Source organism: Sorex araneus, chromosome 2, assembly GCF_027595985.1.
Source record: "Sorex araneus isolate mSorAra2 chromosome 2, mSorAra2.pri, whole genome shotgun sequence".
NCBI classification, from domain to species: domain Eukaryota; kingdom Metazoa; phylum Chordata; class Mammalia; order Eulipotyphla; family Soricidae; genus Sorex; species Sorex araneus.
Window position 1 is genome coordinate 369046404 of NC_073303.1, and position 21441 is coordinate 369067844.

Below are 21441 nucleotides of genomic sequence, written 5' to 3' on the forward strand. Positions count from 1 at the left end.
CCTTGCTCGTGGTCAACCTGGCATCCCATATGGTTCCTGAGAACCGCCAGGGGTGATTCCTGAGTGCAAAACCAGGAGTAATCCCTGAGTAATGCTGGGGTGTGACACAAAAAAGCCCCAAAATACAAAATAACGAAATGAAAAGGAATTATCTTTCTGGGAATGTCTTTTAATAAAATAAAACCACATTCTATCATGATTGTTACTTGTAGGCAGGAGGTGATAGTACTCTGAAACTTGCTTCTTGTTTGTTTCTTGATTTTGTTTTTTGCTTGGGGACCACAAGCAGCAATGGTCAGGGCTAACACCTGGCTCTGTGCTCCCGGGTCCAGCCTGGGTGAAAGGAAAGTGCCTTATCTCCAGGACTGTCTCTCGGGGCCTGAGATTTGCTTCCTGATAGAGCCTCTTCATCTTCCAAAGCCACTTCATCTTCTTTAATAGCTGCACACAGCTCAATTCAGTGGTGAACTGTACTTTTGCTACTGCTTCTTTACTTTTTCCACAGGTTCTTGAGCCTGTGTTCAGTTCCAAGGTAGAGCAATGCTTTCTCCACACAGGTTTATTGCACTTTTTTTTTTTTTAACGAGTATTACCAGCTGCTCTGCCCAAGGAGCTGAACTTGGAGGGCGGCCATCTAGGAGACTTCCTTGGAGGCCGGGCAGACGTCGGGCGAGGTGTGTGAGGCGGAGGGTGGGGACAGAGGCTGCCCGGAGGGCACCGTGCAGGATATGGGAGCGGCTGGGTGTGAAGCTAGGGAAGCAGGTTGTGAATTCGGAGTCAAACAAAGCCCAAACAAGGCCGTTAATAAAATAAGCCAACAGTGGGGGGAAGGGGAACCCTGGAAAACAAAACAAAAAACACCCGAATGGTCCAAATGGTAGAGAGACGACGACAAAAGGGTCAGAGATGGGAAAGAAACCCGGAGAGCAAGGTGGCCAGGCTCAAGGTCACGTCCGTGTGAACTGGCCTGCGCACCGCAACCAAGAGACAGGACGGCGAGGGCCGTGCTTTGCACGTGGCCGTCCCCCACGATCGCCACCACCTCATAGCCCCGCGACAGGGGCGAGACCGCGAAGCCCAGTGATCGCCGGACACGCGCGGTTTCCTCGGGAGGAGCGGGAACGACCGCGCCCAGCCCCGGGGCGACCTCGTGTGCAGCTGCGGTGCCGTTTCCCGGAGCGCCGGGAAAGCTCCGAGATCGGCCACCCCGGGCGCTCAGAGCTGCACAGCCAGGGGGGCCCGGGAAAAGCCTTTTCCTGCAGGCTCAGGCTCTCGGCTCCGCCAGGGACAGGGCACGCGGCCCGGCCCGCCTCCACCCAGACCGCGCGGAGGGGAGCGCAGACGAGGGCAGGGCGGCCGGTGCCCGCCCCGCCAGGGGGGCTGCTGGTGGGACCGAGGTGGGGCGTGGTGGGGGGCTGTTAGCAGGAAAAACGGGACAAACGCCTGCTGGCGGGCCGTGGTGGGGGGCTGTTAGCAGGAGAAACGGGACAAACGCCTGCCGGCGGCCACCCCGGGCTGCGCCACGCCGCGCGAAGGGACACCTGCTGCTGCTGCGGGCACGTCGCGGTCCCGGGCACGGAGCGGGCACGGGGCGGGCGCGGGGCTGCGCGCACGGGCCCTGGGCCGCCGCCCGGGAGGCCGAGCCCGAGCAGACGCAGCCCAGGTCCGTTCACTGACCACCTGACTGCAGGGGCCGCGCGGGAGGGCGCGCTCTGCAGTGTCCAGGGCGGGCAGCTCCCGAGCCCGGGCGTCCAGGCGTGCGGGGTGGGGGTGGTGGAGGGGGAGGACGACCCCCACTCCGTCCCCTCGGTGGCTCTCCCTGGCCCGGGCTGTGCCCTCCGCCCGCCCCCCTCCCAACCTCCCCCCCGCCCCGCCGACCGCGCAGCCCCACCCCCGGCCGTCGGGCACCACCTGGCGGGCGCGCGGCCGGGGCGGGGCGGCGGGGCGGGGCGTGCCCGGGGCCGGGCCGGCTCGCCTGGGGCCCGGCCGCAGAGCGCGGCGCTGCCCGGCCAGCCGCGCCATGGCCCCGCGTGCCCGGCGGCCCGGCCCGCTGCCCGCGCTGCTCGCGCTCGCCGCCCTGCTCGGCCGCCTGCAGGTAGGAGCCAAGACCCGGCGGGGGGCGGCGCGGGGCCGAAGTCCGGGGGGCACGCTGAGCCTCGGGGGGGCAGGGGGCCCCCACCCCGAAACACGGCGTGGGCACGTTCTTGGACTCCTCGGTCTTCCTGGTCGGTGGCCGAGATCCTCCGGGGGTCCAGAGCGCCCAGCGACCCCAGATCGCGCAGCCGACGTTTTGTGCCCGCTCGGCTCCCTCCTCTCACTCCAATAGTTTTACTTATTTGGGGGGGTCGGCACGCCCGGCTCAGGGTTTGCTCCTGCATCCTGGAGGGTTCGGGTGCCCATTTTGAACCGGGGTGGGCCGCGCGTAAGAACTCTTTCTGCAGCCCCACCCCACCCAGGGTTTTGCAGTTCCCCGAATTCTGCACCCCCCGCGAATAGCCACAGAGTCGCTTGTTCTCCCAACTTCTCGGGGTAACCGGGACCAAATCCGGTTTGCGATGGGAGAAGTGTGGGGGTGCGTGGTTGCAGCCGGCGCGGGAGCCCTCGTTGCTTTGGCGGCAGGGTGGCAGACCACCGGCTCTGGGGTGAGGCCCTCCTGGGGTGCACCTGGAACACCCCCCGGGGCGACCACAGGGCTCTAGCGGGGCGTTGGCAGCGAGTTCTCCGGCGGGGGGAGGGCTTTGCTCTCGGATCCCTGCAACCCGCGGCTTCTCCTGCAGGCGCCCCAGCTCCAAACCTCAGGTCTCCTCGGAAGTTCCGCGGAGAGAAGGGTCCATGGTGCTGGTCTTCCTGATTTCAGATTTTCGCGGTTAACATTTTGGCTAAACTGGTGATGGCTCAGAGGGCAGAGCAGATGCCCGCCTGCGGTGGGGAGGGCAGAGTTGGGGGGGAGGGTTGCCAGTCTAGGAGGAAAACCTGAACAAAAATACCAGACTGTGCAGAAAGTGCTAATGCATCGCCGCCGTTGCCCTTTCGCTTTTGCTTGCCTGGGTCTCCGACAGTGGCGGGGAAGCAAGAAGGTGGAAAAGGTCCTCCTGGAATTTTTCATCCTAAGCACTTCGTGTTGCTTAATTAAGTGCTCAACAGGTTGAACCAGGTGCTGCAACCTTATTTGAACTCACGGGCCAGGCTCCAGGGTAACCCTCAGCCTAAGAAAACCCCTGGGTGGGGGCTGGAGAGACAGTCTAGAGGTCAGGCTGCTTGCTTTGTGCAGGACCCACATGGGTTCCATCCCTACCTGCCTCCTTATTCCTCCCAAAACCACCAGAATGATCCCGGAGAACAGCCAGCTCTGGCCCCAAACCAAAAAAAAAACGATGGTGGGGGGGAGGGGGCGGGCAACAACCTATCGCTTATACCAACCTGTCCATGGCTTTTGCAGAAACGTCCCACATGCAATATGGACATTTATGGACACGTGTGAATGGGTTCGATTCCAACACTGACAACAAGTGCTATCAAAACAAGGTTATTTTTCAGAGAGACCTTTCAACAAGTGCTGTTTCTCCGCCCTTCCCCTTGAGGTCACTTGAATTGTGTGCATTCTAAAATCCTACCTAAACAGGAAACGTCCCGTGATAAAAAGGGATGCGCTTCTGTTTGCTTTAGCTTGGACCCAATCTCTCCGTGGAGAGGACTTAACCCTGAGAGGTGCAGGCAGGTGGAAAGGGCCTTGGCACTCACGTTCATCTTTGCAGTCACACTGGCCTCTGGCCGAGGGAGTTAGCTGCACCGAACTTGTCAAATAACGGGCAAAAAGCACCTTCTAGGAAATGTCTTGGTGGGCTCGTATTCCATTTCATCTACATGATGGGGAACTCAGACTTCGCTAGAGGCTGAACGTTTTGCATCCTAAAACATTTCTTGCATTGGGGCCGGAGCGATAGCACAGCGGGTAGGGCGTTTGCCTTGCACGCGGCCGACCCGGTTTTGATCCCCGGCATCCCATATGGTCCCCCAAGCACTGCCAGGAGTAATTCCTGAGTGCAAAGCCAGGAATAACCCCTGAGCATCGCTGGGTGTGACCCAAAAAGCAAAAAACAAAAAAAAAACAAACACTTCTTGCATTATGCTGCAGCTCACGAGGCAGAGGAAGAGTGCTTCCCCGCAGAGGAACGGGTTTTCTGTCTGTCGGTTGCTTGCTCTAATCTTGGTCCCAAGGAGGAAACTAGGAAAGAATGCTGTTTGTTTGGGCCCTGTGCTGCTGGGGTGCCCCTGTCACACTGGCGGTGTCCGAGACCTCTGGGCTGCACGCTATGATCCTCGGGGCTGGAGCCAGGGGGGACCATCTGGTCCCAGGAACCGCTCTCCTTCCCCATCCCCTGCCGCATTTGAAGTTTGCTGTTTAAGGCATCACCAGTGACCCTCAATAAGAATCAGTCACACATTTAAATATACAGAGTAAATATAAACTTCCTCTCCCTCTGTCTCTCTCTCTATAGATATATTCGTATGTGTGTTTATGTACCTATGTGAGTACACGCGTCTGTGTCAATTCTATACAAACTTTGTATATATCCCTGGCTGTTCTCAGGGATCACTCCTGGCGGTGTTTGGGGGGAACAGGCAGGCAGGGAGGTAGGAACGGAATCTGCGCAGGTCCTGTGCAAGGCAAGCATCCCGGCCTCTAGACTGTCTCTCCAGCCCCTCGTGTCTGTGTGAAATGTCACAGAGACCCAGCGCCGAGCCCTAAGGCCAGGCTTCTTCATACCCTGGCTGGCTTGGCGAGAAGTGGGGGGTGTCCTAGCTGTGTCCACCGGGCGCCCCGCCCTGCCGAGCTGGAGAGATCAGGAGCTGATAAGAGAAGCAAAGAGGGTCACGGGAAGGAGTCTGGAGGCTTGGGGGATGGAAGGGCTTCTGGAGCAGCCTCTGCAGGGGTCTGAGAAGGATGGCGCCCGAGTGGGGCGCGGAAGACAGCTTTCGGCTCTGGCCGGGATCACGGAAGGGTCTAGACAAAAGGATTCTTGGCCCCTTCTATGCATTAGAGACCACCCGAGGGCCTCCTGCAGGTAACAACCATTCAAAGCTCACTGAGGGGATGGAGGGAGGGCCTGGAGAAGCTTGGGGCAGACCCTGCAGAGGGTCTCCTCCCTGGGGAGCAGGTGGGCGCGAGCCCCCCACGAGGTCCTGGAGGGAGGTGCAGCCTGGGGCACGCCGAGGGCAGGTGCACGCTGCGCTGGCACCTCAGCTGCCCCTTATTTCCTCATGCCCGCTCCGACACACGGCGCCAGCAGGAATAGGAACTCACCCTGCGCTGATAAGGAAACAGGAGCTGGGGGCCGCAGTGTCCACCAGAGAGCCTCTCACCAGGAAACGCGAACAATAAAGGTGTATCTTCGAAGGCCCATAAATCAGTGTTTTATGAGGCGCTGGCAAGGGGAGTTCCAGCGCGGCCTCGGCTGCCTGCTCACTCCCACGGCGGCCCTGCTGCCTCTGCCCGGTCGGGGCTGGCTGGGGGCACTGCCAGGCGGGGACCCCCACCCAAGGCCTTCCCCTCCTCCCAGCGCGCCGCCGCCTCTCACCTTCTCTGCAGGCCCCGGAGAATTGGGTCCACTCAGCTGTGGGAAATACAGCCCCGGACCTGCGGCCGGCAGAGCACAGGGCAGGGGGCGCTCAGAGTTCTCTGTGACCTCTTGAGGTTTGCCCAGAGGATGGCGGGTAAGAACAGCGCACACGTGCACACACGTGCACACATGTGCTCACACTCACACAGCATGCCCCGGGGGATGGAGATCAAACAGTCACACAGACACACAACACACCGCTGGGGACAGAGATCACACAATCACACACACACACACACACACAATACGTCCCTGGGGACAGAGATCACACAGTCACACACACATACACACATATACAACATGCCCCTGGGGACAGAGATCACACAATCACACACACACTCACACAACACACCCCTGGGGACAGAGCTCACACAGTCACACACACTCACACATACAACACGCCCCTGGGGACAGAGATCACACAATCACACTCACACTCACACAGCACACCCCTGGGGACAGAGCTCACACAGTCACACACACTCACACAGCACCCCTGGGGATCCTGGGGATGGAGATCACACAGTCATACAGTGACATAGCACTGCATGCCTCTGAGCACAGAGATTGTACATGTGTGTGCGTGCACGCACACACTCTTACACTCCTACTCTTATAGACACTGTCATACACACATCCATACATACTCACACACACTAACATTCTCACACATTCAGATATCTTCTCACACACACATACACACACACACTCTCTCTCTCAGAGGTACACTAACACACACTAACATATACACTCCCAGACACTCCCACACTCACACATACACTAACATACACTCTAACATACATACTCATGCTCTCTCAGACACTCAGACACACATACTCTCACAGACACACTCTTTCTCTCTCTCTCTGTCTCTCTGTCTCTGTCTGTTTCTCTCTCTCTTTCTCACACACACACACACACACACACACACACACACACTTTCTCTCTCACACACTCTCACAGACACCCATAGGCTGCCCAGAGCTCCTTTCCGGAAGTGCTCCTTGTTGGCCTCTCTGTGTGTCTGGGGGCCCAGCGGCCCTCAGTCTTGGATTTCAAGGGACTGTCCCCCCTCACCCCCCCTCGCCAACCTGTTCAGGGCACGCAGCCGGCTGAATCTGAATCTGGGTCCTGTGACACCCGTGTCCCCGTTTCTGTCGGGCAGGTCAGAGGTCACCCCTGCCCCCGTGCAGTGTGGGCCGAGCTGTGGAGGCAGAGGCGGGCATACCCGCCCGGAAGCGCGCAGTCTAGACAGGTGCCGACCTGAGAAGACAGTGGGGTGCCCGTGCCAACAAGGGCACTGGGCACAAGCCTGCTGTAACCTACTTGGCAGCGCGGGGGGATGCACCCGGTCCAGACGGGGCCGTGTGCGCGCGTGTGTGTGTGTGTGTGTGTGTATGTGTGTGTGCGAGTGTGTATGTGCTGGGGCCCCGCCTGCAGGGGGGAAGGGCAGGGAGCCATGCTCTGGGGGCCTCTCCCTCGGGACAGGTCCCCCCGCTTCAGGGTCGCGGCTGCAGCGCGGAGCATGGTTTGGTCGCCGCCGTGGCGGGGCCGGGGAGGGCCGTGGCCAGATTTGTGTTCTGGGCGAGCAGGTGCCGGGCAGGAAGGAGGAGGCCGAGGCTGTGGTTCGGCAGCCGGCGGAGCCTGAACCAGGTCGGCCGGCCGGGAGCAGAGGCCAGAGGATGTGGGCGGGCCGGCCCCCTCAGCCCCGCGCCGTGCCGAGGCCGCTCTCTGGCCACTGGGAAAGCGTTTTCTCACGGCTGATGGGGGAGAATTCTGTCTCAGTCCAAGTCAGAAAGTTGTTTTGATTCAACTGCAGAAGCCCCCCCCCGGGCCCCCCACCCCAGCAAACAGTGAAGGCTCAAGTTCGGGCTCTGAGCAGCAGAGACACAGTCCCCGCGTGTCCCCCTGAGAGGGGAACGTGCCAGAGGTGACACGCGTCGGGGCGTGCAGGAAATCTGTGTGTGCTGGAATTTAGAGCCGTTTCCTGGCCCAGAGGTGCCCTGCTCGGCCCGTGCGGGAAACGAAGCCGGCAGCCCGGGTGCCCGGAGTGTGCCCTCACCCCTGCAGCTGTGGGCTGACCCCTGCTGCCTGCCCGCGTCCAGAGCCTGGCAGTGCCCCTGGCCTTGGTGTGTCCTGGTGGGCCCTGGAGACGTGCGGGCCTTTCTCTCTGCCCGTGCAGCTCCCCTGCTGCTATCCCCACAGGGGACGCCCAGGGCATTCCCTGCAGTGCCCCTCCCTCAAGATCCCCCGACTGAGACTTCCCAGGGATAAGGAAGAAGATACACACTGGCCTTGGTTGGGGTCTGCGCTGGTACCACCAAGCAAGTGGGCAGCGGCAGCAGCGTGCCAGGCACTGAGCCTGCAGGGGCATCCGTCCCACCCAGCGTGAGCCTGCGTGGGCATCCGTCCCCATCCACTGTGGGCCCACAGGGGCGTCCGCCCTCCGCACTGTGGTCAGCGGTGGGCTGCTGTGCCTGCCTTCCCCCCAGACTCAGCTCTGTCAGAGAATGCAAGCAGGGCCCTTTCTCTTCCTGACTTTGTGCCCAGCTTATATAGATCAGATTGCAAATCTGCTCTGTCATCATTATTAACATTACTTTTATTTGTATTGGGGCCACATCTGGCAGTGCTCAGGGACTACTCCTGGCTTAGTGCTCGGAGGTTGCCTCTGGCGGTGCTCAGGGATCAAGCGTAGGCATCCAGCATCCGAGCCTGTCTCTGGCCCCTTGAGCTTTGGCTCTGACCCTCTCTCTTGTATTTGGTGTGGGGGGGGCGGGGCAGTGCATAGCTGGCAGTGTTCAGGGTTTGCTCCTGCTCTGTGCTCAGGGATGACTCCTGGAGGGACATGGGGACTGTGTGGGATGCCGGGGATCAAACCTGGGTCAGCCACATGCCAGGCAGGCGCCCTACCCACTGAGCTATCTTTCCGGCCCCTACGTTGCACCGTAAACGCCAAGTAGAAGCGGCCCGTGTCCACCCTTGCTGGCCTGTCTCCTTGTTACTCTTCTGGGTGGTTTCAGGAGCGTCCCCAGGCAGAGCTGAACCAAGTATGTCACAATTGCACCCGTTTCCTCAAATCTCTTCCTTCCCAGGACAGGGAGAGGTCAGCGTTCCCACCGGCCAGTGTCCGGTCAGTGTCCTCGTTATTTTCACGTCGCTGCAGTGGGAGACCTCTGCCCACAACTTCCCCAGGAAAGTTCCTCCTGGGCTTATTCACGCCGTCTGCTTCCCTCAGCCTCCCCAGAGGCATTTTTTCCCTTCTGGTCAATGGAGGCTGACCTTGCTGGCCAGAGCCCAAGCCCGCCTCGGACGACCCTTAGCCTGGCCGCAACCCCCTGAGAGCGCCCCTAGCGGCCGGGGTCCCAGGCCACCTAAGAGGGACTGGGAGGGGTGTGTGGGGGGGAGGGACAGAGGGAGGGAGGTGGGTGCTGGCTGGGAAGCTGATGTTCTCGGGACCGGAGAGGGGACAGGGCAGCTGCAGGCAATTCCACGCCCACTGGACACTGGCGCTCCGGGCAGGGCTGTGGGGGGGCTGGCTAGCGGGAGAGACCTCAGGGACAGGCCTCAGGGCCCGGGGCTCTGCCCTTTGCAAAGCCCTGACCCGCCCCCCAGGTCTCCTGAGTGACCCCTCGGGGTTCCGTGCGCCCGCAACTCTGAGAGCCAGTGCGGGACCAGGCGCAGGCTCCGGTCTCCTCACTCTGCCCAGGCCGCAGGATGCCGGGAGGAACAGGCTCAGAGGGGCTACGTGACAGGCGTGCTGAGCCCAAACTCCAGGCTGGAAGCCTGGACGCAGGATCTTATATTTTTATTTTTCATTTTTTTAATTTTGCTTTTTGGGTCACACCCAGCAATGCTCAGGGGTTACTCCTGACTCTGCACTCAGGAGTTATTCCTGACGGTGCTTGGGGGACCCTATGGGATGTGGCAAATTGAACCCGGGGCCAACACCCTCCCCACTGTGCTATCGCTCCGGCCTTGAGGCAGGACCTTGACCCTCCAGGATCCCCCTAACACAGCCTGGGTGCAGAGGGGCCAAGGGAGGAGGGGGCAGAGGATGGGGAAGAGGGAAGGGGAGTGGCTACAGGGGAGGGAGGGAGGGAGGAGAGGGAGGGAGGGGAGGGAGGGAGGGGAGGGGCAGATGCGAGCTACAGGACTGGCGAGGTTGTGTCTGGGAACTCTCTGGGGACTTCCTGGAGGCAGCGTTCATGCAGCGGGATGAAGATGCTGTGACTTTCGGGCTAGTGGCCCTCACAGCTCGGAGGGCGGAGGGGGGGCTCCCCCCTGGAGCCCTGACTCAGGAGGACAAGAAGTGTGTGACGTGGTGAATCATCTCCGCCACTTCCTGCAGCAGAGGGACTCTGACTTCTCCGTCGGATCGCAGACCAACTGCAGCCACAGACCGCGGCCCGCCACGTGCCACGGCCCCCTGCCACCCGCCCGGACCCCGCTGCCACCCGCCCGGGCTCTGCTCCCACCACCAGCCCGGCTGCTCTCGAGCCGGCCTGTGGGCTGGTTATCCCAGTTTCAGCACCCCCAGGCCCCGAGCTGGGCGTGGGGAACTGGACCCCAGCCTGGGACAAACCGGGAAGGTCACGTGTGGCCCTGTTGTGGAAGGTCCCATGGGCCCTAGTGAGACTGACTCCTTGCACAGATCTGAGCCCACGTGGCCCGGGTTCGTGTTTTAATGTCTCCCCACTGTCAGAGATGAAACCATTCAAGGGCTAACGCCTTCCGCCTCGCTTACGAAAACAAAACAGAGCAAAAGAAATAGATTCCCCATCCCTTGCCAGGGAGAGGAGGACATCTGGGTCATCTGGGAGGACATCTGGGAGAGTTAGGACATCTGGGTCACGGTCTGGTCTGCAGTGAGACCGGCTGCCAGGGGGCCTTGGGTGAAGGGTCATAACTTTGGGGTGCTGGTGCGTGAGATGCAGAAGCAGAAAGCCGGTGGCCCTCCCCTGCGTCCAGAGGCGTCCAGAGGCGAGGACCAGAGGCGGCTAGAGCACAGGAGGCACTTTAGTGCTGGGGGGGACCCAGCTCGAATCTTGGTCTTCAGCTTTAACCCGTTCATTGCTGATATTGTTGATTTCGCAGTGCTCAGGGGTTACTCCCGGCTCTACACGCAGGGGGACCATATGGAGTGCTGGGGACTGAACCGGCTTAGCTGCGTGCAAGGAAAATGCCCTCCCTGCTGTACTAAACTTGTCCCTGGCATAATTCGAGTCTTCAGGCCCTTGGCAGCTCGTGTATCTGTAGATTCACAGGACTCAGGCCAGGCCTCAGCCAGGGGAGGAGCCCTAAGTTGTGGGGTGGGGGGGGGGGGCTTTGGGGCACACAGGCTTCTCTGGCGGAGCAGGGCAGGGGTCTCTCTTGTCGTTCTCCCCACTCGAGAGTGAGCCAGCCTTGCGGGTTCCAGCAGTTAGTAGACAGACCTTCGTTCGCTCCCTCCACATTCTTCCCCTCGACAATGGGAGGGCCCGGAAGAGAGTTCTCATCCTGATTTTGCAACCCCGCCAGCCCCGGGCCACACACATCTCATTTGATTCCAATGCATGGAGCCTCTCCTAGCCCAGGGAGCTGCCTTTCGTCCAGAAAACACAGGACACTGTGGCTTGCGGGGGGAGGGGCGGGGCGGGGTGGGGGGCTAGGAAAACCCAGCGTTCTGGAAAACGTATCCATTCATTTCAAGAGCCCTGAACCATTGCTACCTCCTCTTCTCCGTCATCATCCTGAGCAGCTGTGCCGGTGGCCACGAGGCGGGCTGGACAGGGAGGAGTGTCCGGGCTGCAGCAGCCGGCTCCGAAGGGCCGGTTCTGACTCCTGGGCCCCGTGCTCCGGGAGCCTCTCATCCCTTCTCTAGCGGGGCCACCGCACGGCTCGGCCGAGGGTCTTGCCTGACCAGCTTCTGTCGGGAGCTTGTTCGAACAAGAGCCCGTACCTGGCCCTCGATCTACTCAATCAGTCTTGTGCTTTTCGTAAGATTTCCAGAAGGTTCTGATGCGTGTTGCAGGTTGAGCAGCTCTGCCTCGTCAGGGCAGAAGCAGAGGGACAGGCGGGTGGGTCCCGCCCCGTGCCTGCCGTGTGGACTATTTAGAACACATTTAGGCTAGTGTCACCCGAGACCAGGGAAGGGGGACATGCTCCCGCTCACGGGAGGGACACAGTGGGCAGGGTTTGACGGTGGACACGGCCAGCCCTGGCCGTGGGGTCCGATGCCTTGAGGAGCCAGAGGGCTGGAGCGTGGCTGACCGGTGAGGACGGTTCCGGAAGCCTGGGCAGTGGCCTTCTTCCTCGTCGGGGACTGTGGAGGTGGCCCTGGCAAAGCACCGTGGCCTTCGGACAGGACCAGGCTGTAGAGTCCAGAGGCGCGTGACGGGTGCCAAGCACGGGGCGAGTGCCAGGTGTGGGTGAGCGCTGGGCAACCGGCAGGCAGGGGGCAGAGGCCTGAACTGCCCACACGCGAGGGACGGTGAGACGGGGTGAGCCGAAAGCATGGCAGGGACGTGTCAGACAGTCAGGGACGGGTGAGCTGGGAGGCAGGTATGTGAGGCGCCCTGGCTAGTCTGCGGGACCCGGGGAGCAAGAGGAGGCGGGCGGTGGCCCGGGGAGCCAGAGTCGGCCTGCCGTCGGGCTGGGGTGGACGCCAGGGGCAGGCGTCTTGGTCAGACTCCCCTGTTCAGCCTAAGGCTGCAGGGCGGGGTCGCCGGGGATGCTGGGAGGGAGGGCAGGCCTGGGACCGGAGGTGGGGGTCCCCCAGGGGCCGACCTCAGCCCCTGACCTCTCCTCTGGGAGCTGGGGGACACGGCAGCTGCCCTCCCCCCACCCCAGGCCTTCTGAACCAGCTTTGTGACTCCAGGTCTGTCCCAGACATCCGGGCTGAGGCGAGGCTCGGGGGAAGGCACGTCCCCCGCGGGCCCCTTCGGGAGCTGAGGGCCGTAAGAAGTGGGGCACCCCCTTCTCAACCTCTATCCTGCCCTGACCCCCTTCCAACCTTGTTTCCTCCCAGTTGGTCCCCAAGTCTCACATGGCCCCTCATTTGCAAGATTTTCACCTGCCCGCGTCCCCCTCCGGAAACTCCGGGGGGTTCACGGGGACCTTACGGTCCTGTTGAGCAAAGCAAAGGACTTGCTGGCAGCTTCGCTAGGAAGGGGAGAGAGCAGGTCGCACATGAGTAAGAGGGTTTGCTACTAAATCAGGGCGTGGGAGCACTGGAGGGAGAGTGCAGGCGCTTACTGGCCCTGCGTGCTGCAGACTGCGCCCGACCTTTGATCCCTGATCCCTGCGTGCAGAGCCAGGAGCGGGCTGGCTGTGGCTCTGACGCCAGGAGGAAGGTACGGACACTGGGAGCCCGAGAAGGAAGAAGTACCGCGGACACGGAGGGCAGGAGGCACCACCCCAGCACCACTAGGGGGTCACTCTTGAGCACTTCCAGTGCAGGGGGCTGGGGCTGGGGGCGTGGGGTGGGGCCGCCCCTTCTCCCCGCCTTCCCCACCCCCTCTTCCCCAAAGGAAGAACAGCAACAAATTGACGAGTGGCAGAAAAAAGCCTTTGTGTGTGTGTGTGTGTGTGTTGTGTGTGTGTGTCTGAGGAGCAGCCAGGCGGACCCGATTACTGTGTCTGTGTGTATGCGTGCGTGTGTGTGCGTGTGCGTGTGTTGTGTGTGTGTTGTGTGTGTGCGTGTGTGTGTGTTGTGTGTGTGTTGTGTGTGTGCGTGTGTGTGTTGTGTGTGTGTTGTGAGTGTGTGTGTCTGAGGAGCAGCCAGGCGGACCCGATTACTGTGTCTGTGTGTGTGCGTGCGTGTGTGTGCGTGTGTGTGTGTGTGCGTGTGTGTGTGTGTGTTGTGTGTGTGTGTGTGTGTGTGTGTCTGAGGAGCAGCCAGGTGGACCCGGTTAATGTGTGTATGTGTGTGTGTGTGTGTGTGTGTGTGTCTGAGGAGCAGCCAGGCGGACCCGGTTACTGTGTTTAGGAAACAGTCTCTGCAGCAAGCTGGTCCCACTCTTATCTCCGGCGCGCGCGAGACAAAGGCAATGAAGGTTTTGAAACGCCAAACAGTATTTCTTCATCTTCCCTCGGGCCAGATGTTTTCTTTTCCAGCAGCCGAGATAATGCCAGCCTTGTGAGGGGAGGCAGACAGGGCAGGAACGCAATCAAAAGACCTTTGATCCGCGCCTGTCAGAGCGGGCAGGGCCGTGCGCTGTGAGGCGCGCATCTGGCATCCAGGTGGCTGCTGGGGGGACGAGAGCGCCCCGGGAGCTTGCCAGGCAGCTGTGCGACGCTGGCGGGGGCCGAGGGGTGCCCAGACGGTTGCCAGGCCAGCCCCTCCATCTCTGAGGTGTTTCCTCTTCCGCTGGTGGTAGTTGCCGTGACCAGGGGTCACCCCTGGGCTCGATCCTGGCCCCCTAGGCTGCACCCCTCCCAGCGTAAGGCTCGCACACAGCCTGGTTGCCGTGGTGCCCATGGGTCACACTTCCGTTTTGTGTGCACGCCGAGGTCACACTCTCTCGTCGGTGCTCACACACCTGGCTGCAGCTGGGGACCCAGCCAACAGCTGCCAGGATGGCACTTGGCACAGGCACTGGCACAAGGCGTGGCGCTCAGTTTGCTGGATGGGCATTTTAGCCCCCAGGTGCCCTCAAGCCACTCTTTGTATTTTTTTCAATCATCCTTGCTCAAAATCAGAATTTTTTCCGTAGAATATCTATCCCTCCAGGTATCTTGCAGCAGGAAGGTTGAGACCGTAAAGATTTCGGATGTGTATTCGGTCGCAGTTGAGAAGTGGAAATGAAGTCACGGAGTGCTCAGAGGGCTGCGTGCCTTGTATGCAGGAGGCCTGGGTCCATCCCCACATCGCCCGGTTCCCCCAAACATCGCCATGAGTGACCCCTGAGCACGGAGCCAGGAGTGACCCCTGAGCCTTGTTGGTGTGGCTCAAAAACCACCACCTAGGAAAAACCCTTAAATGCTGGCTGGGGGTGGGATGGGGGTTGGCTCTGGACATAGGCCGGGGTCAGGGTGCCTGTCTGAGCACTGCTGGGGAGCCCCCCCACAGAAAAAAAGCAGATTCTAAAAGCTCCTGCAGACACACATCACGTTATGTCTGTTTGTGGTCCCTCCTGTCTGTAAGGAAGGTCTCTGCTTAGAGTGGGTCCCCAAAACCTAAACTAGTCTCTAGAGCGCAGTGTGTGTTCACTTACTGAGGAACACAGATATTAGGGGGCGAATGAGGGGGTTCACCTGTCCCACTTTTAGACTCCCCGTGCGCAGGTGCTGCCCGACGTAAATGCTGACCCTCCTAGGTGAGTTTTTATTTAGAGCACTTTTATTACCAGGAAACACGAGGATTTCTTTCAAGGTGGTGACAGGAACGCGAGGCTCCCGGCGCCCTGTGAGAGCCACTTCCTGTCCTATTTAATGACTTAGGACTAGGAACGGCTGAACTGAGTCCAGTGAACAGGTCTGGGTGAAATGAAATGACCCTGGTCGCCCTGAGCAAAGGACCCGGGTGGACATTTCTTCAGGAAGAGACACCAGTGGGCAACAGGTCCAGGCAAAGATGCACCTGAGGTAGCAGGAAGGGAAACGGCAGTGAAAGGTCTCACCTCGCCCTCTGGGATGGCTGCCACCAGCAAGGGGGAAAGAGCGAAGCAGGTGGGACCTGGTGCGTTGCTGATGGAGCACATGAGAATGACTGAGCCACTGCAGAAAAACGCTTTGGAGCCACCCAAGGAAGGTTCATGGAGAATTACTGTAGGACACAGGTCCAGCCTCCAAAGAATTGAAGACAGGACCTCAGAGACGTGTATGTGTGTGTGTGGGGGGGGGGGGAGCTCTCAGCCTCTGTTTCACAGTAAGCGAAGAGAAAGACAGAATGCGAGTGTCTGTCCGCTGGTTGTGCGTGCTTGGGGCATTCTTCTGCCAAAGCAGAGAAGGAAGTTCTGCAACGTGCTGCCACGTGGGTGGGCCTTGCAGAAATTACCCAGCTGGGAGAAGCCAGTCACAGAGAGACAGAGATTGTAGGGGGCCACTCGTACTGGTGGCTCTCAGAGACAAGAAGTGGAACTGAGGTAGGGGGGAATGGGAGAGAGGGTTATTGCTTAGTGGAGATAAAAATATTCTAGAGAGACTGGATAGTATGGGGGGGCGGGGGGCTCTTGATTTGTACATGGCTGACCACGGTTCCCCCACGTATGGGCCCCTGAGCTTCATCAGAACTGTTCCCTAAGCACCTCTGGGTGTGGCCTGAAAACCGAATGAAAGTTCTAGAAATAGGTACTGGTGGTGGTTACACAACATTTGTGCATGTAAGCAATGAATGCCCCGAAGGATACTTAGAAATGGTTCTAGACGGTGAGGGAGGTTCCCGCGGGGCAGAGGCGGCCCAGGAGTCACGCCCCGTGACACTCAGCTGCCAGGCCGGATGGGTGAGACAGTGCCAGCGCCCGGCCAGGTGATGCATCTGGGGTCACTCTGGCCACCACGAGGTGCTGGGGCACGAACTCAGGGCCTGCGCACGCCAGATACACAGCACAGGCCTTTGCACCATCTCCCCGGCTCTTCCTATTCTGGGTGAGTTTCAGGGGGGCGGGGACATGCTTGCACGTGGCTGACCCCAGTTTGAATCCCGGCACCACGTAGGGTCCCCCGAGCCCTGCCAGGAGTAGCCCTGAGCACTGCCAAGTGTGACTCCCAAAGTCAACTTTTTCTGGGTTGGGTTTTGCTTTTGCCTTGGGGTCCTATCTGGTGGCGCTCAGGGACGCCGTGTGGTGTGCGGGCATTGAGCTGGGCTTGGCCCCCGCCAAGGCGGGCCCCGTGCTGTGTCTCAGGCCTGGACGGACCAGAGCGCTTTGCTTAGTATTGGTTTAAGATCTTGGTTCAAATCCAGTGGTACTCAGGTCTCTGCTTACGGGTCGCTGGTCGTGCTCAGGGGCCTCTAGGAGTGCCAAGGATCAAACACCAGTTGGCCGTGGCCAGGTAAGCACCCCACCCGCTGTTCCATCTCTCTGGTCCAACGCACGGAGCTTTTCACATGACTGATACCTCCTATGGTTAGAGTCTACCACAATTCTTTTCTGAGAGTTTCTGTGAGATAAAGGGGAAGAATTGGCCGTCTTCTGATGTTTGCACAATGAATAAATGAAGGGACAGCCCCTTTATGGGGGAAAGGGTTCTGGGGTGGGGGGGGCGGGACTGAGTCACATGATTTTCAAGGAGCCCAGCCCTGGTTTCCAGGAGCCCCAGCCTAGCAGGGAGTCATTGATAATACCACTTGGGGCTCATGGTTTTTTTCTCAACATTCCCAGGCGTCTTTCTGTGTATGTGACCCTTCCTTTTGGCAGCAGGACCTTTTTCTCAGGAACGGTGTACAGTGAAGTTCTATGAAATTAATTCTGTTTCACACATCTGGGGAGTTTTCTTTATAAACTCTCATCTCTGTATCCACTTAGGATTAGATCAAGCACCTGGCCTTTTTAAGTGGGGTTCTCTGAGTTTGGATTGTGTCCTGGGTTCCTCGGTTTCCCAGGTGAGGTTGACCCCCTGGGGTCAGTGGGTGAGCCCCGGTGCTGTGTCTTCACTCTTTGTCTCGTTCATTCATACCAGCCCTTCTCCTGGGTGTACACATCCCCAGGTTAGTTCTGAACCCGAAAAGCACAAACTTGTACAAGAGAGACGAATCCAGAGGGCTGGAGAGATGGTACAGTAGGGAGGGCGCTTGACCCCAGCACCACATATGATCCCCCACACGCACCACCAGGAGTGACCCCTGAGCACTGCGGAATGTGGCCCCCAAACCAAACCAAACCGCCAAAGAAAATGAGTCTGATTTTTTTTTTTTCTCTGAATGTCTATAAACTTGAAATTCTCTCAAGGGCCTTTAAAGCGAAAATGTCTAAAGGGCTTTGTGTGGAAAGGCAAGGTGCCCCAGTTAACAGAAATCCCTGAAGATACAATCAGCCCGGGCCCAGGAACCCCCACCCCCGCCCCGCCCCGCCCCTGAGGCTCCAGTCACCCCGAGCCTCAGACACCAAACCACTGAACCACCGAGAGCCTGGAGGCCAGTGAGCCCAGCCCCTTAGCGCGGGGGCGCTCTCTCAGCCTCACCTTCCAGCGGGCACTGGGGCCTGGCGTCGCTGGCCTTGACCTCAAATTGTAGAAGTGCTGGTGTTTTTGTTAAATGCCCGTTGACCTCCCTGTGCTGGCCCGGGCAGTGGGGGAATTGCCCGGGGGAAACCTCTTCCTGTGTGAGGGCGCCCCACTGCCCAGTGTTGGGACGTTGGAGTGGACTGGGGGGGGGCGGTGGGGGGGGGGTGGCCGTGTCTTACTCCTTAGTTCGGGGGGCTGGGCTTGCTTCTGCCCCGACCTCTGCTAAGTGGTGATTGACACATGCTGGTGACTTCTGTGAGTGTTTGCTTCTCGTTTCCATGGAAACCCCTTTATCTGACTTCTAGGCCACAAGGCCTCCCATGTCACTTCCGGTTAGGAGCCTGACCCAGCGCGCCAAGGGCTGTGTGTGTGCTTTGAGTCCTCACAGACATCGCCCAGCACCGGGCGAGGAGAGAGAGAGAGAGAGAGAGAGAGAGAGAGAGAGAGAGAGAGAGAGAGCTGGGTCCTCTCGCCCAGGGCAGCTGGAAGGTTCTGGAGAAAAGGATCGGGGAAAGGAGGTTTCACAGACATCTGTGCTCATGCATGGAAATGCTGGTGCAGGGGGACAGGGACCCTGTTTCTGGAGCTGTGACTAAAGCATGTGCACGCGGTCGCCCTGACGGCCGGGGTGATTGTTGTGAGAGAGAGAGACGCTGTGCGGCGTGAGGCGGCCTCCCTGTCACCAGCAGCCTGTGTGTCTGTTCTGGGGAGAACCCGCTGCCTCCTTGGTATTTCTCTCCGTGTGACGTGTTCTCGCTTTCATTCGCTTTCCTCTTAACAAAACCACATCTCTCGGTTCAGAACGCGGAGGCCGCGCTTACCTAAATGAATGAGCAGATTCTCAGCTCGAGGCACTGATGACGGTTTGTTTACAAACTGGACCCCATGGAAAACCCCTCTCAGGAGCCTCTGCCCCCATCTGACAGGGAGGGCGAGCGGGCGGGCGCCCAGGGCGTTAGGTTGGTGCCCTTGGCGATGCTGGAGGTGGAGCCCTGGGAATCTTCCTTCCCCCGGGGAGTCGGGGCCTGCAGGTCTCCGGAGCACTGCACGGATGTGTTTTCAGCTGAGACTCAGCTTGGGGTCGGGGGCAAAGGCAAGGAGACCCCCGCTCTGGGCACTGTGTGCCTAGCTGAGCTGGATGGTTCGGTGCTACGGTCCGAGCACGCCGACTTTGCTGGGGCTTGGCGGTGCTGGAGCGCGCGGGGCCGCCCCCCCCCCCCCCCGGCTGCTCAGGACCTCCAGGCCGAGAAACGGCGCAGCCCATCACCCCGGGGATGCTCACCTGATGGGGTGGCACTGAGCCAGGGCACTCGGAGACCCTCCTCAGTCCTCACTTTCGGAGTTTTCAAAATTAGACCCTCGTAGGCATCGCCTGGGACACGAGTCCCTTCCCCTTTTGGTTGGGGTAAACCAGGGGCCGAAGCTCTAGCAGTAGCGCTCACACATGCCTGCCTGTGGTACCCCGGGCCCAGGGAGCAGCGCTGCTGGGGTTGTGATGCAGGTAGCCCTGGGATCAAACTCGGCCTCTCTGGAAAGGCACTGTAGCACTGTCATCCCGTTGTTCATCGATTTGCTCGAGCGGGCACCCATAACGTTTCCATTGTGAGACTTGTTACTGTTTTTGGCATATCAAATACCCCATGGGTAGCTTGCCAGGCTCTGCCAGGATACTCTCGGTAGCTTGCCGGGCTCTCCGAGAGGGACGAAAGAATTGAACCCGGGTCGGCTGCATGCAAGGCAAACGCGCTACCCGCTGTGCTATCGCTCCAGTCCCGCTGGAAAGGCAGGAGTTTTAAATGACTTATTCATCGCTTCTCTGCTTCCAATTTTGTGCTCAGAGGTTGCTCTTAGAATACCACACGGTGCTGGAGAGCGACCCCCGGCCCCCTGCGTTGCAGAGCTTGCGCTCGGTCCACTGAACCGTCTTCCTGCAGGAGCTTTTAGCTGCTGCACCATCCCCCAGCACTCCCCCCTTCTTCCCCCCACACCTAGCTACATAAAATGAATTTTGGCTGATTTTACTACCTTCTATCTACTCCCCAAAGCCTTGCACAGACTCTTGCCATGCTCACTCGGGCTGCTGCTCCCCAAGCAACTACACACTCGCCACAAAACATAGCAGGTGAGGTGACTGAAGACAGATACATCTAATACTGCAGCTTCTCATTTGCACGTGTTTCTGAGACTTTTCAAGGAATATAGAAGAGACATGCAGAGGATGCTTGCAGTAAACACTTCCTGGGATTCTTGATGAATTCAGAGGAAGTCTGTGAGAATGTGAAGGTTAGTTGATGTCAGTTCCGCGCATCAGGCTTCTCGTGTTAAGGACTGGAGTAGGGCCTGCTCAGCTTCTGTCTCCAGAGTTATTTTCACAAGGTTTCCAAGTACCACACGTTGAACTGTGTTGCCCCAAACACAAGTGCTGCTGGCCACAGCTATCCTCCAACGTTGTTATCTGGAAGTCCCCTCACAAATGGATCACAAGCCACTTCTCCACACCTCTGGAAAGAGTCACAGAAGGACCGTCTGTACTGGTTGCCCCTGGGGAGAAGGGTCTGAGAGAAGTGGTTCTGCTGACTGGCCCTGTGCGGAGTCCTGTTGCCTTGGGCGGGATGAGGCCACCTTAAGGACAAAGAACCTGTAGGTTTGCTTCAGGGGAAACTGCGGCTGCCCCTGAGCTAGAACTCCGGGAATTGCCACCGTTGGCAAATAGCCCCTCCTTGGAGCCTGGAACCCTGGGTCAGGAATGTGTCTTCACTGGGTTGCTCCTGGCTAGGGACTGCGGTCAGTCCCAGAGCCCCCTCACGCCCCTGGCCTTGGAGGAGGGCCTGGATCCAGAGTTTTGAGGTATTGAAAAGGAAGGGCGGGAAGACCAAGGGCCGCCTCTCAGCCCAGAGCCGCAGCCAGCCCCCGCTGACAGACGGCACCCTGAGGAAGCCGGAAGGCAAAGGAGGCTCCCGCCCAGTCCAGTCAGGAGGACGCCCCTACGTTCTCTCAGAGCTGCCCTCAGGGAGAAGCTGGGATGTGCAGCAGCGTCTCTGCCACAAGTCCAGGGCACCTGAAGCCCGCCAGGCGTGTTCGAGACGGGGCTTTGGCCGAGTGGACCTGCACATCCCACTGTGAGGGGGGCCTGGGGGTCTCCGGCCAGGCGGAGCGTCAGGCAGCTGCGCCGTCAGCGAACGAAACGGCGCCGTTCGGGCGGGGTGTCTGCGCGGGGAGAAGCCGCCGAGAGGGGCGCCTCCTCCCGAAGGAGCGGCCGGTTCCTGGAGATTCACCCAGGCCCCAGCTCCTTCAGCGACTCCTGTCGCCTGTGTTCGCGGCCTTTCAAGTGGGAGGTGGCTTGCTGTCGCGGTGGGGGTGTGCGCGACGCTCGGGGCCAGGCGGGCTGTGCCTGACTAGGAGCGACGGCGGCCGCTGAGGCTCCTGCCGAGTCGGCGCGTGGGCGGCTGAGGCGGGGCGTGTGCCCGCACGTGCTCATGGGAGGCGGGGCGTGTGCCCGCACGTGCTCATGGGAGGCGGGGCGCGTGTGCCCGCATGTGCTCGTGGGAGGCGAGGCGGCGTGTGCCCGCACGTGCTCGTGGTGTGGGACTGCCGCACGTGTGAGGCGGGGTCGAGTGTGCCAACACGTGCTCATGTGAGATGGGGCGTGTGCCGGCACGTGCTCGTGTGAGGCTGA

At 59.9% G+C, this 21441-nt stretch overlaps 1 protein-coding gene across 1 annotated transcript in view; it reads left to right on the forward strand.

Moving 5' to 3' along the window:
* Positions 1-2012: 2012 nt before the first annotated feature.
* TNFRSF11A (TNF receptor superfamily member 11a) overlaps positions 2013-21441 on the forward strand; it is a 53607-nt gene continuing 34178 nt past the window's right edge. Inside the window, exon 1 of the mRNA XM_055125697.1 lies at positions 2013-2095. Coding sequence (XP_054981672.1) covers positions 2021-2095 — 75 coding nt within the window. The 5' untranslated portion in view covers positions 2013-2020. The remainder of the gene's footprint in view (positions 2096-21441) is intronic.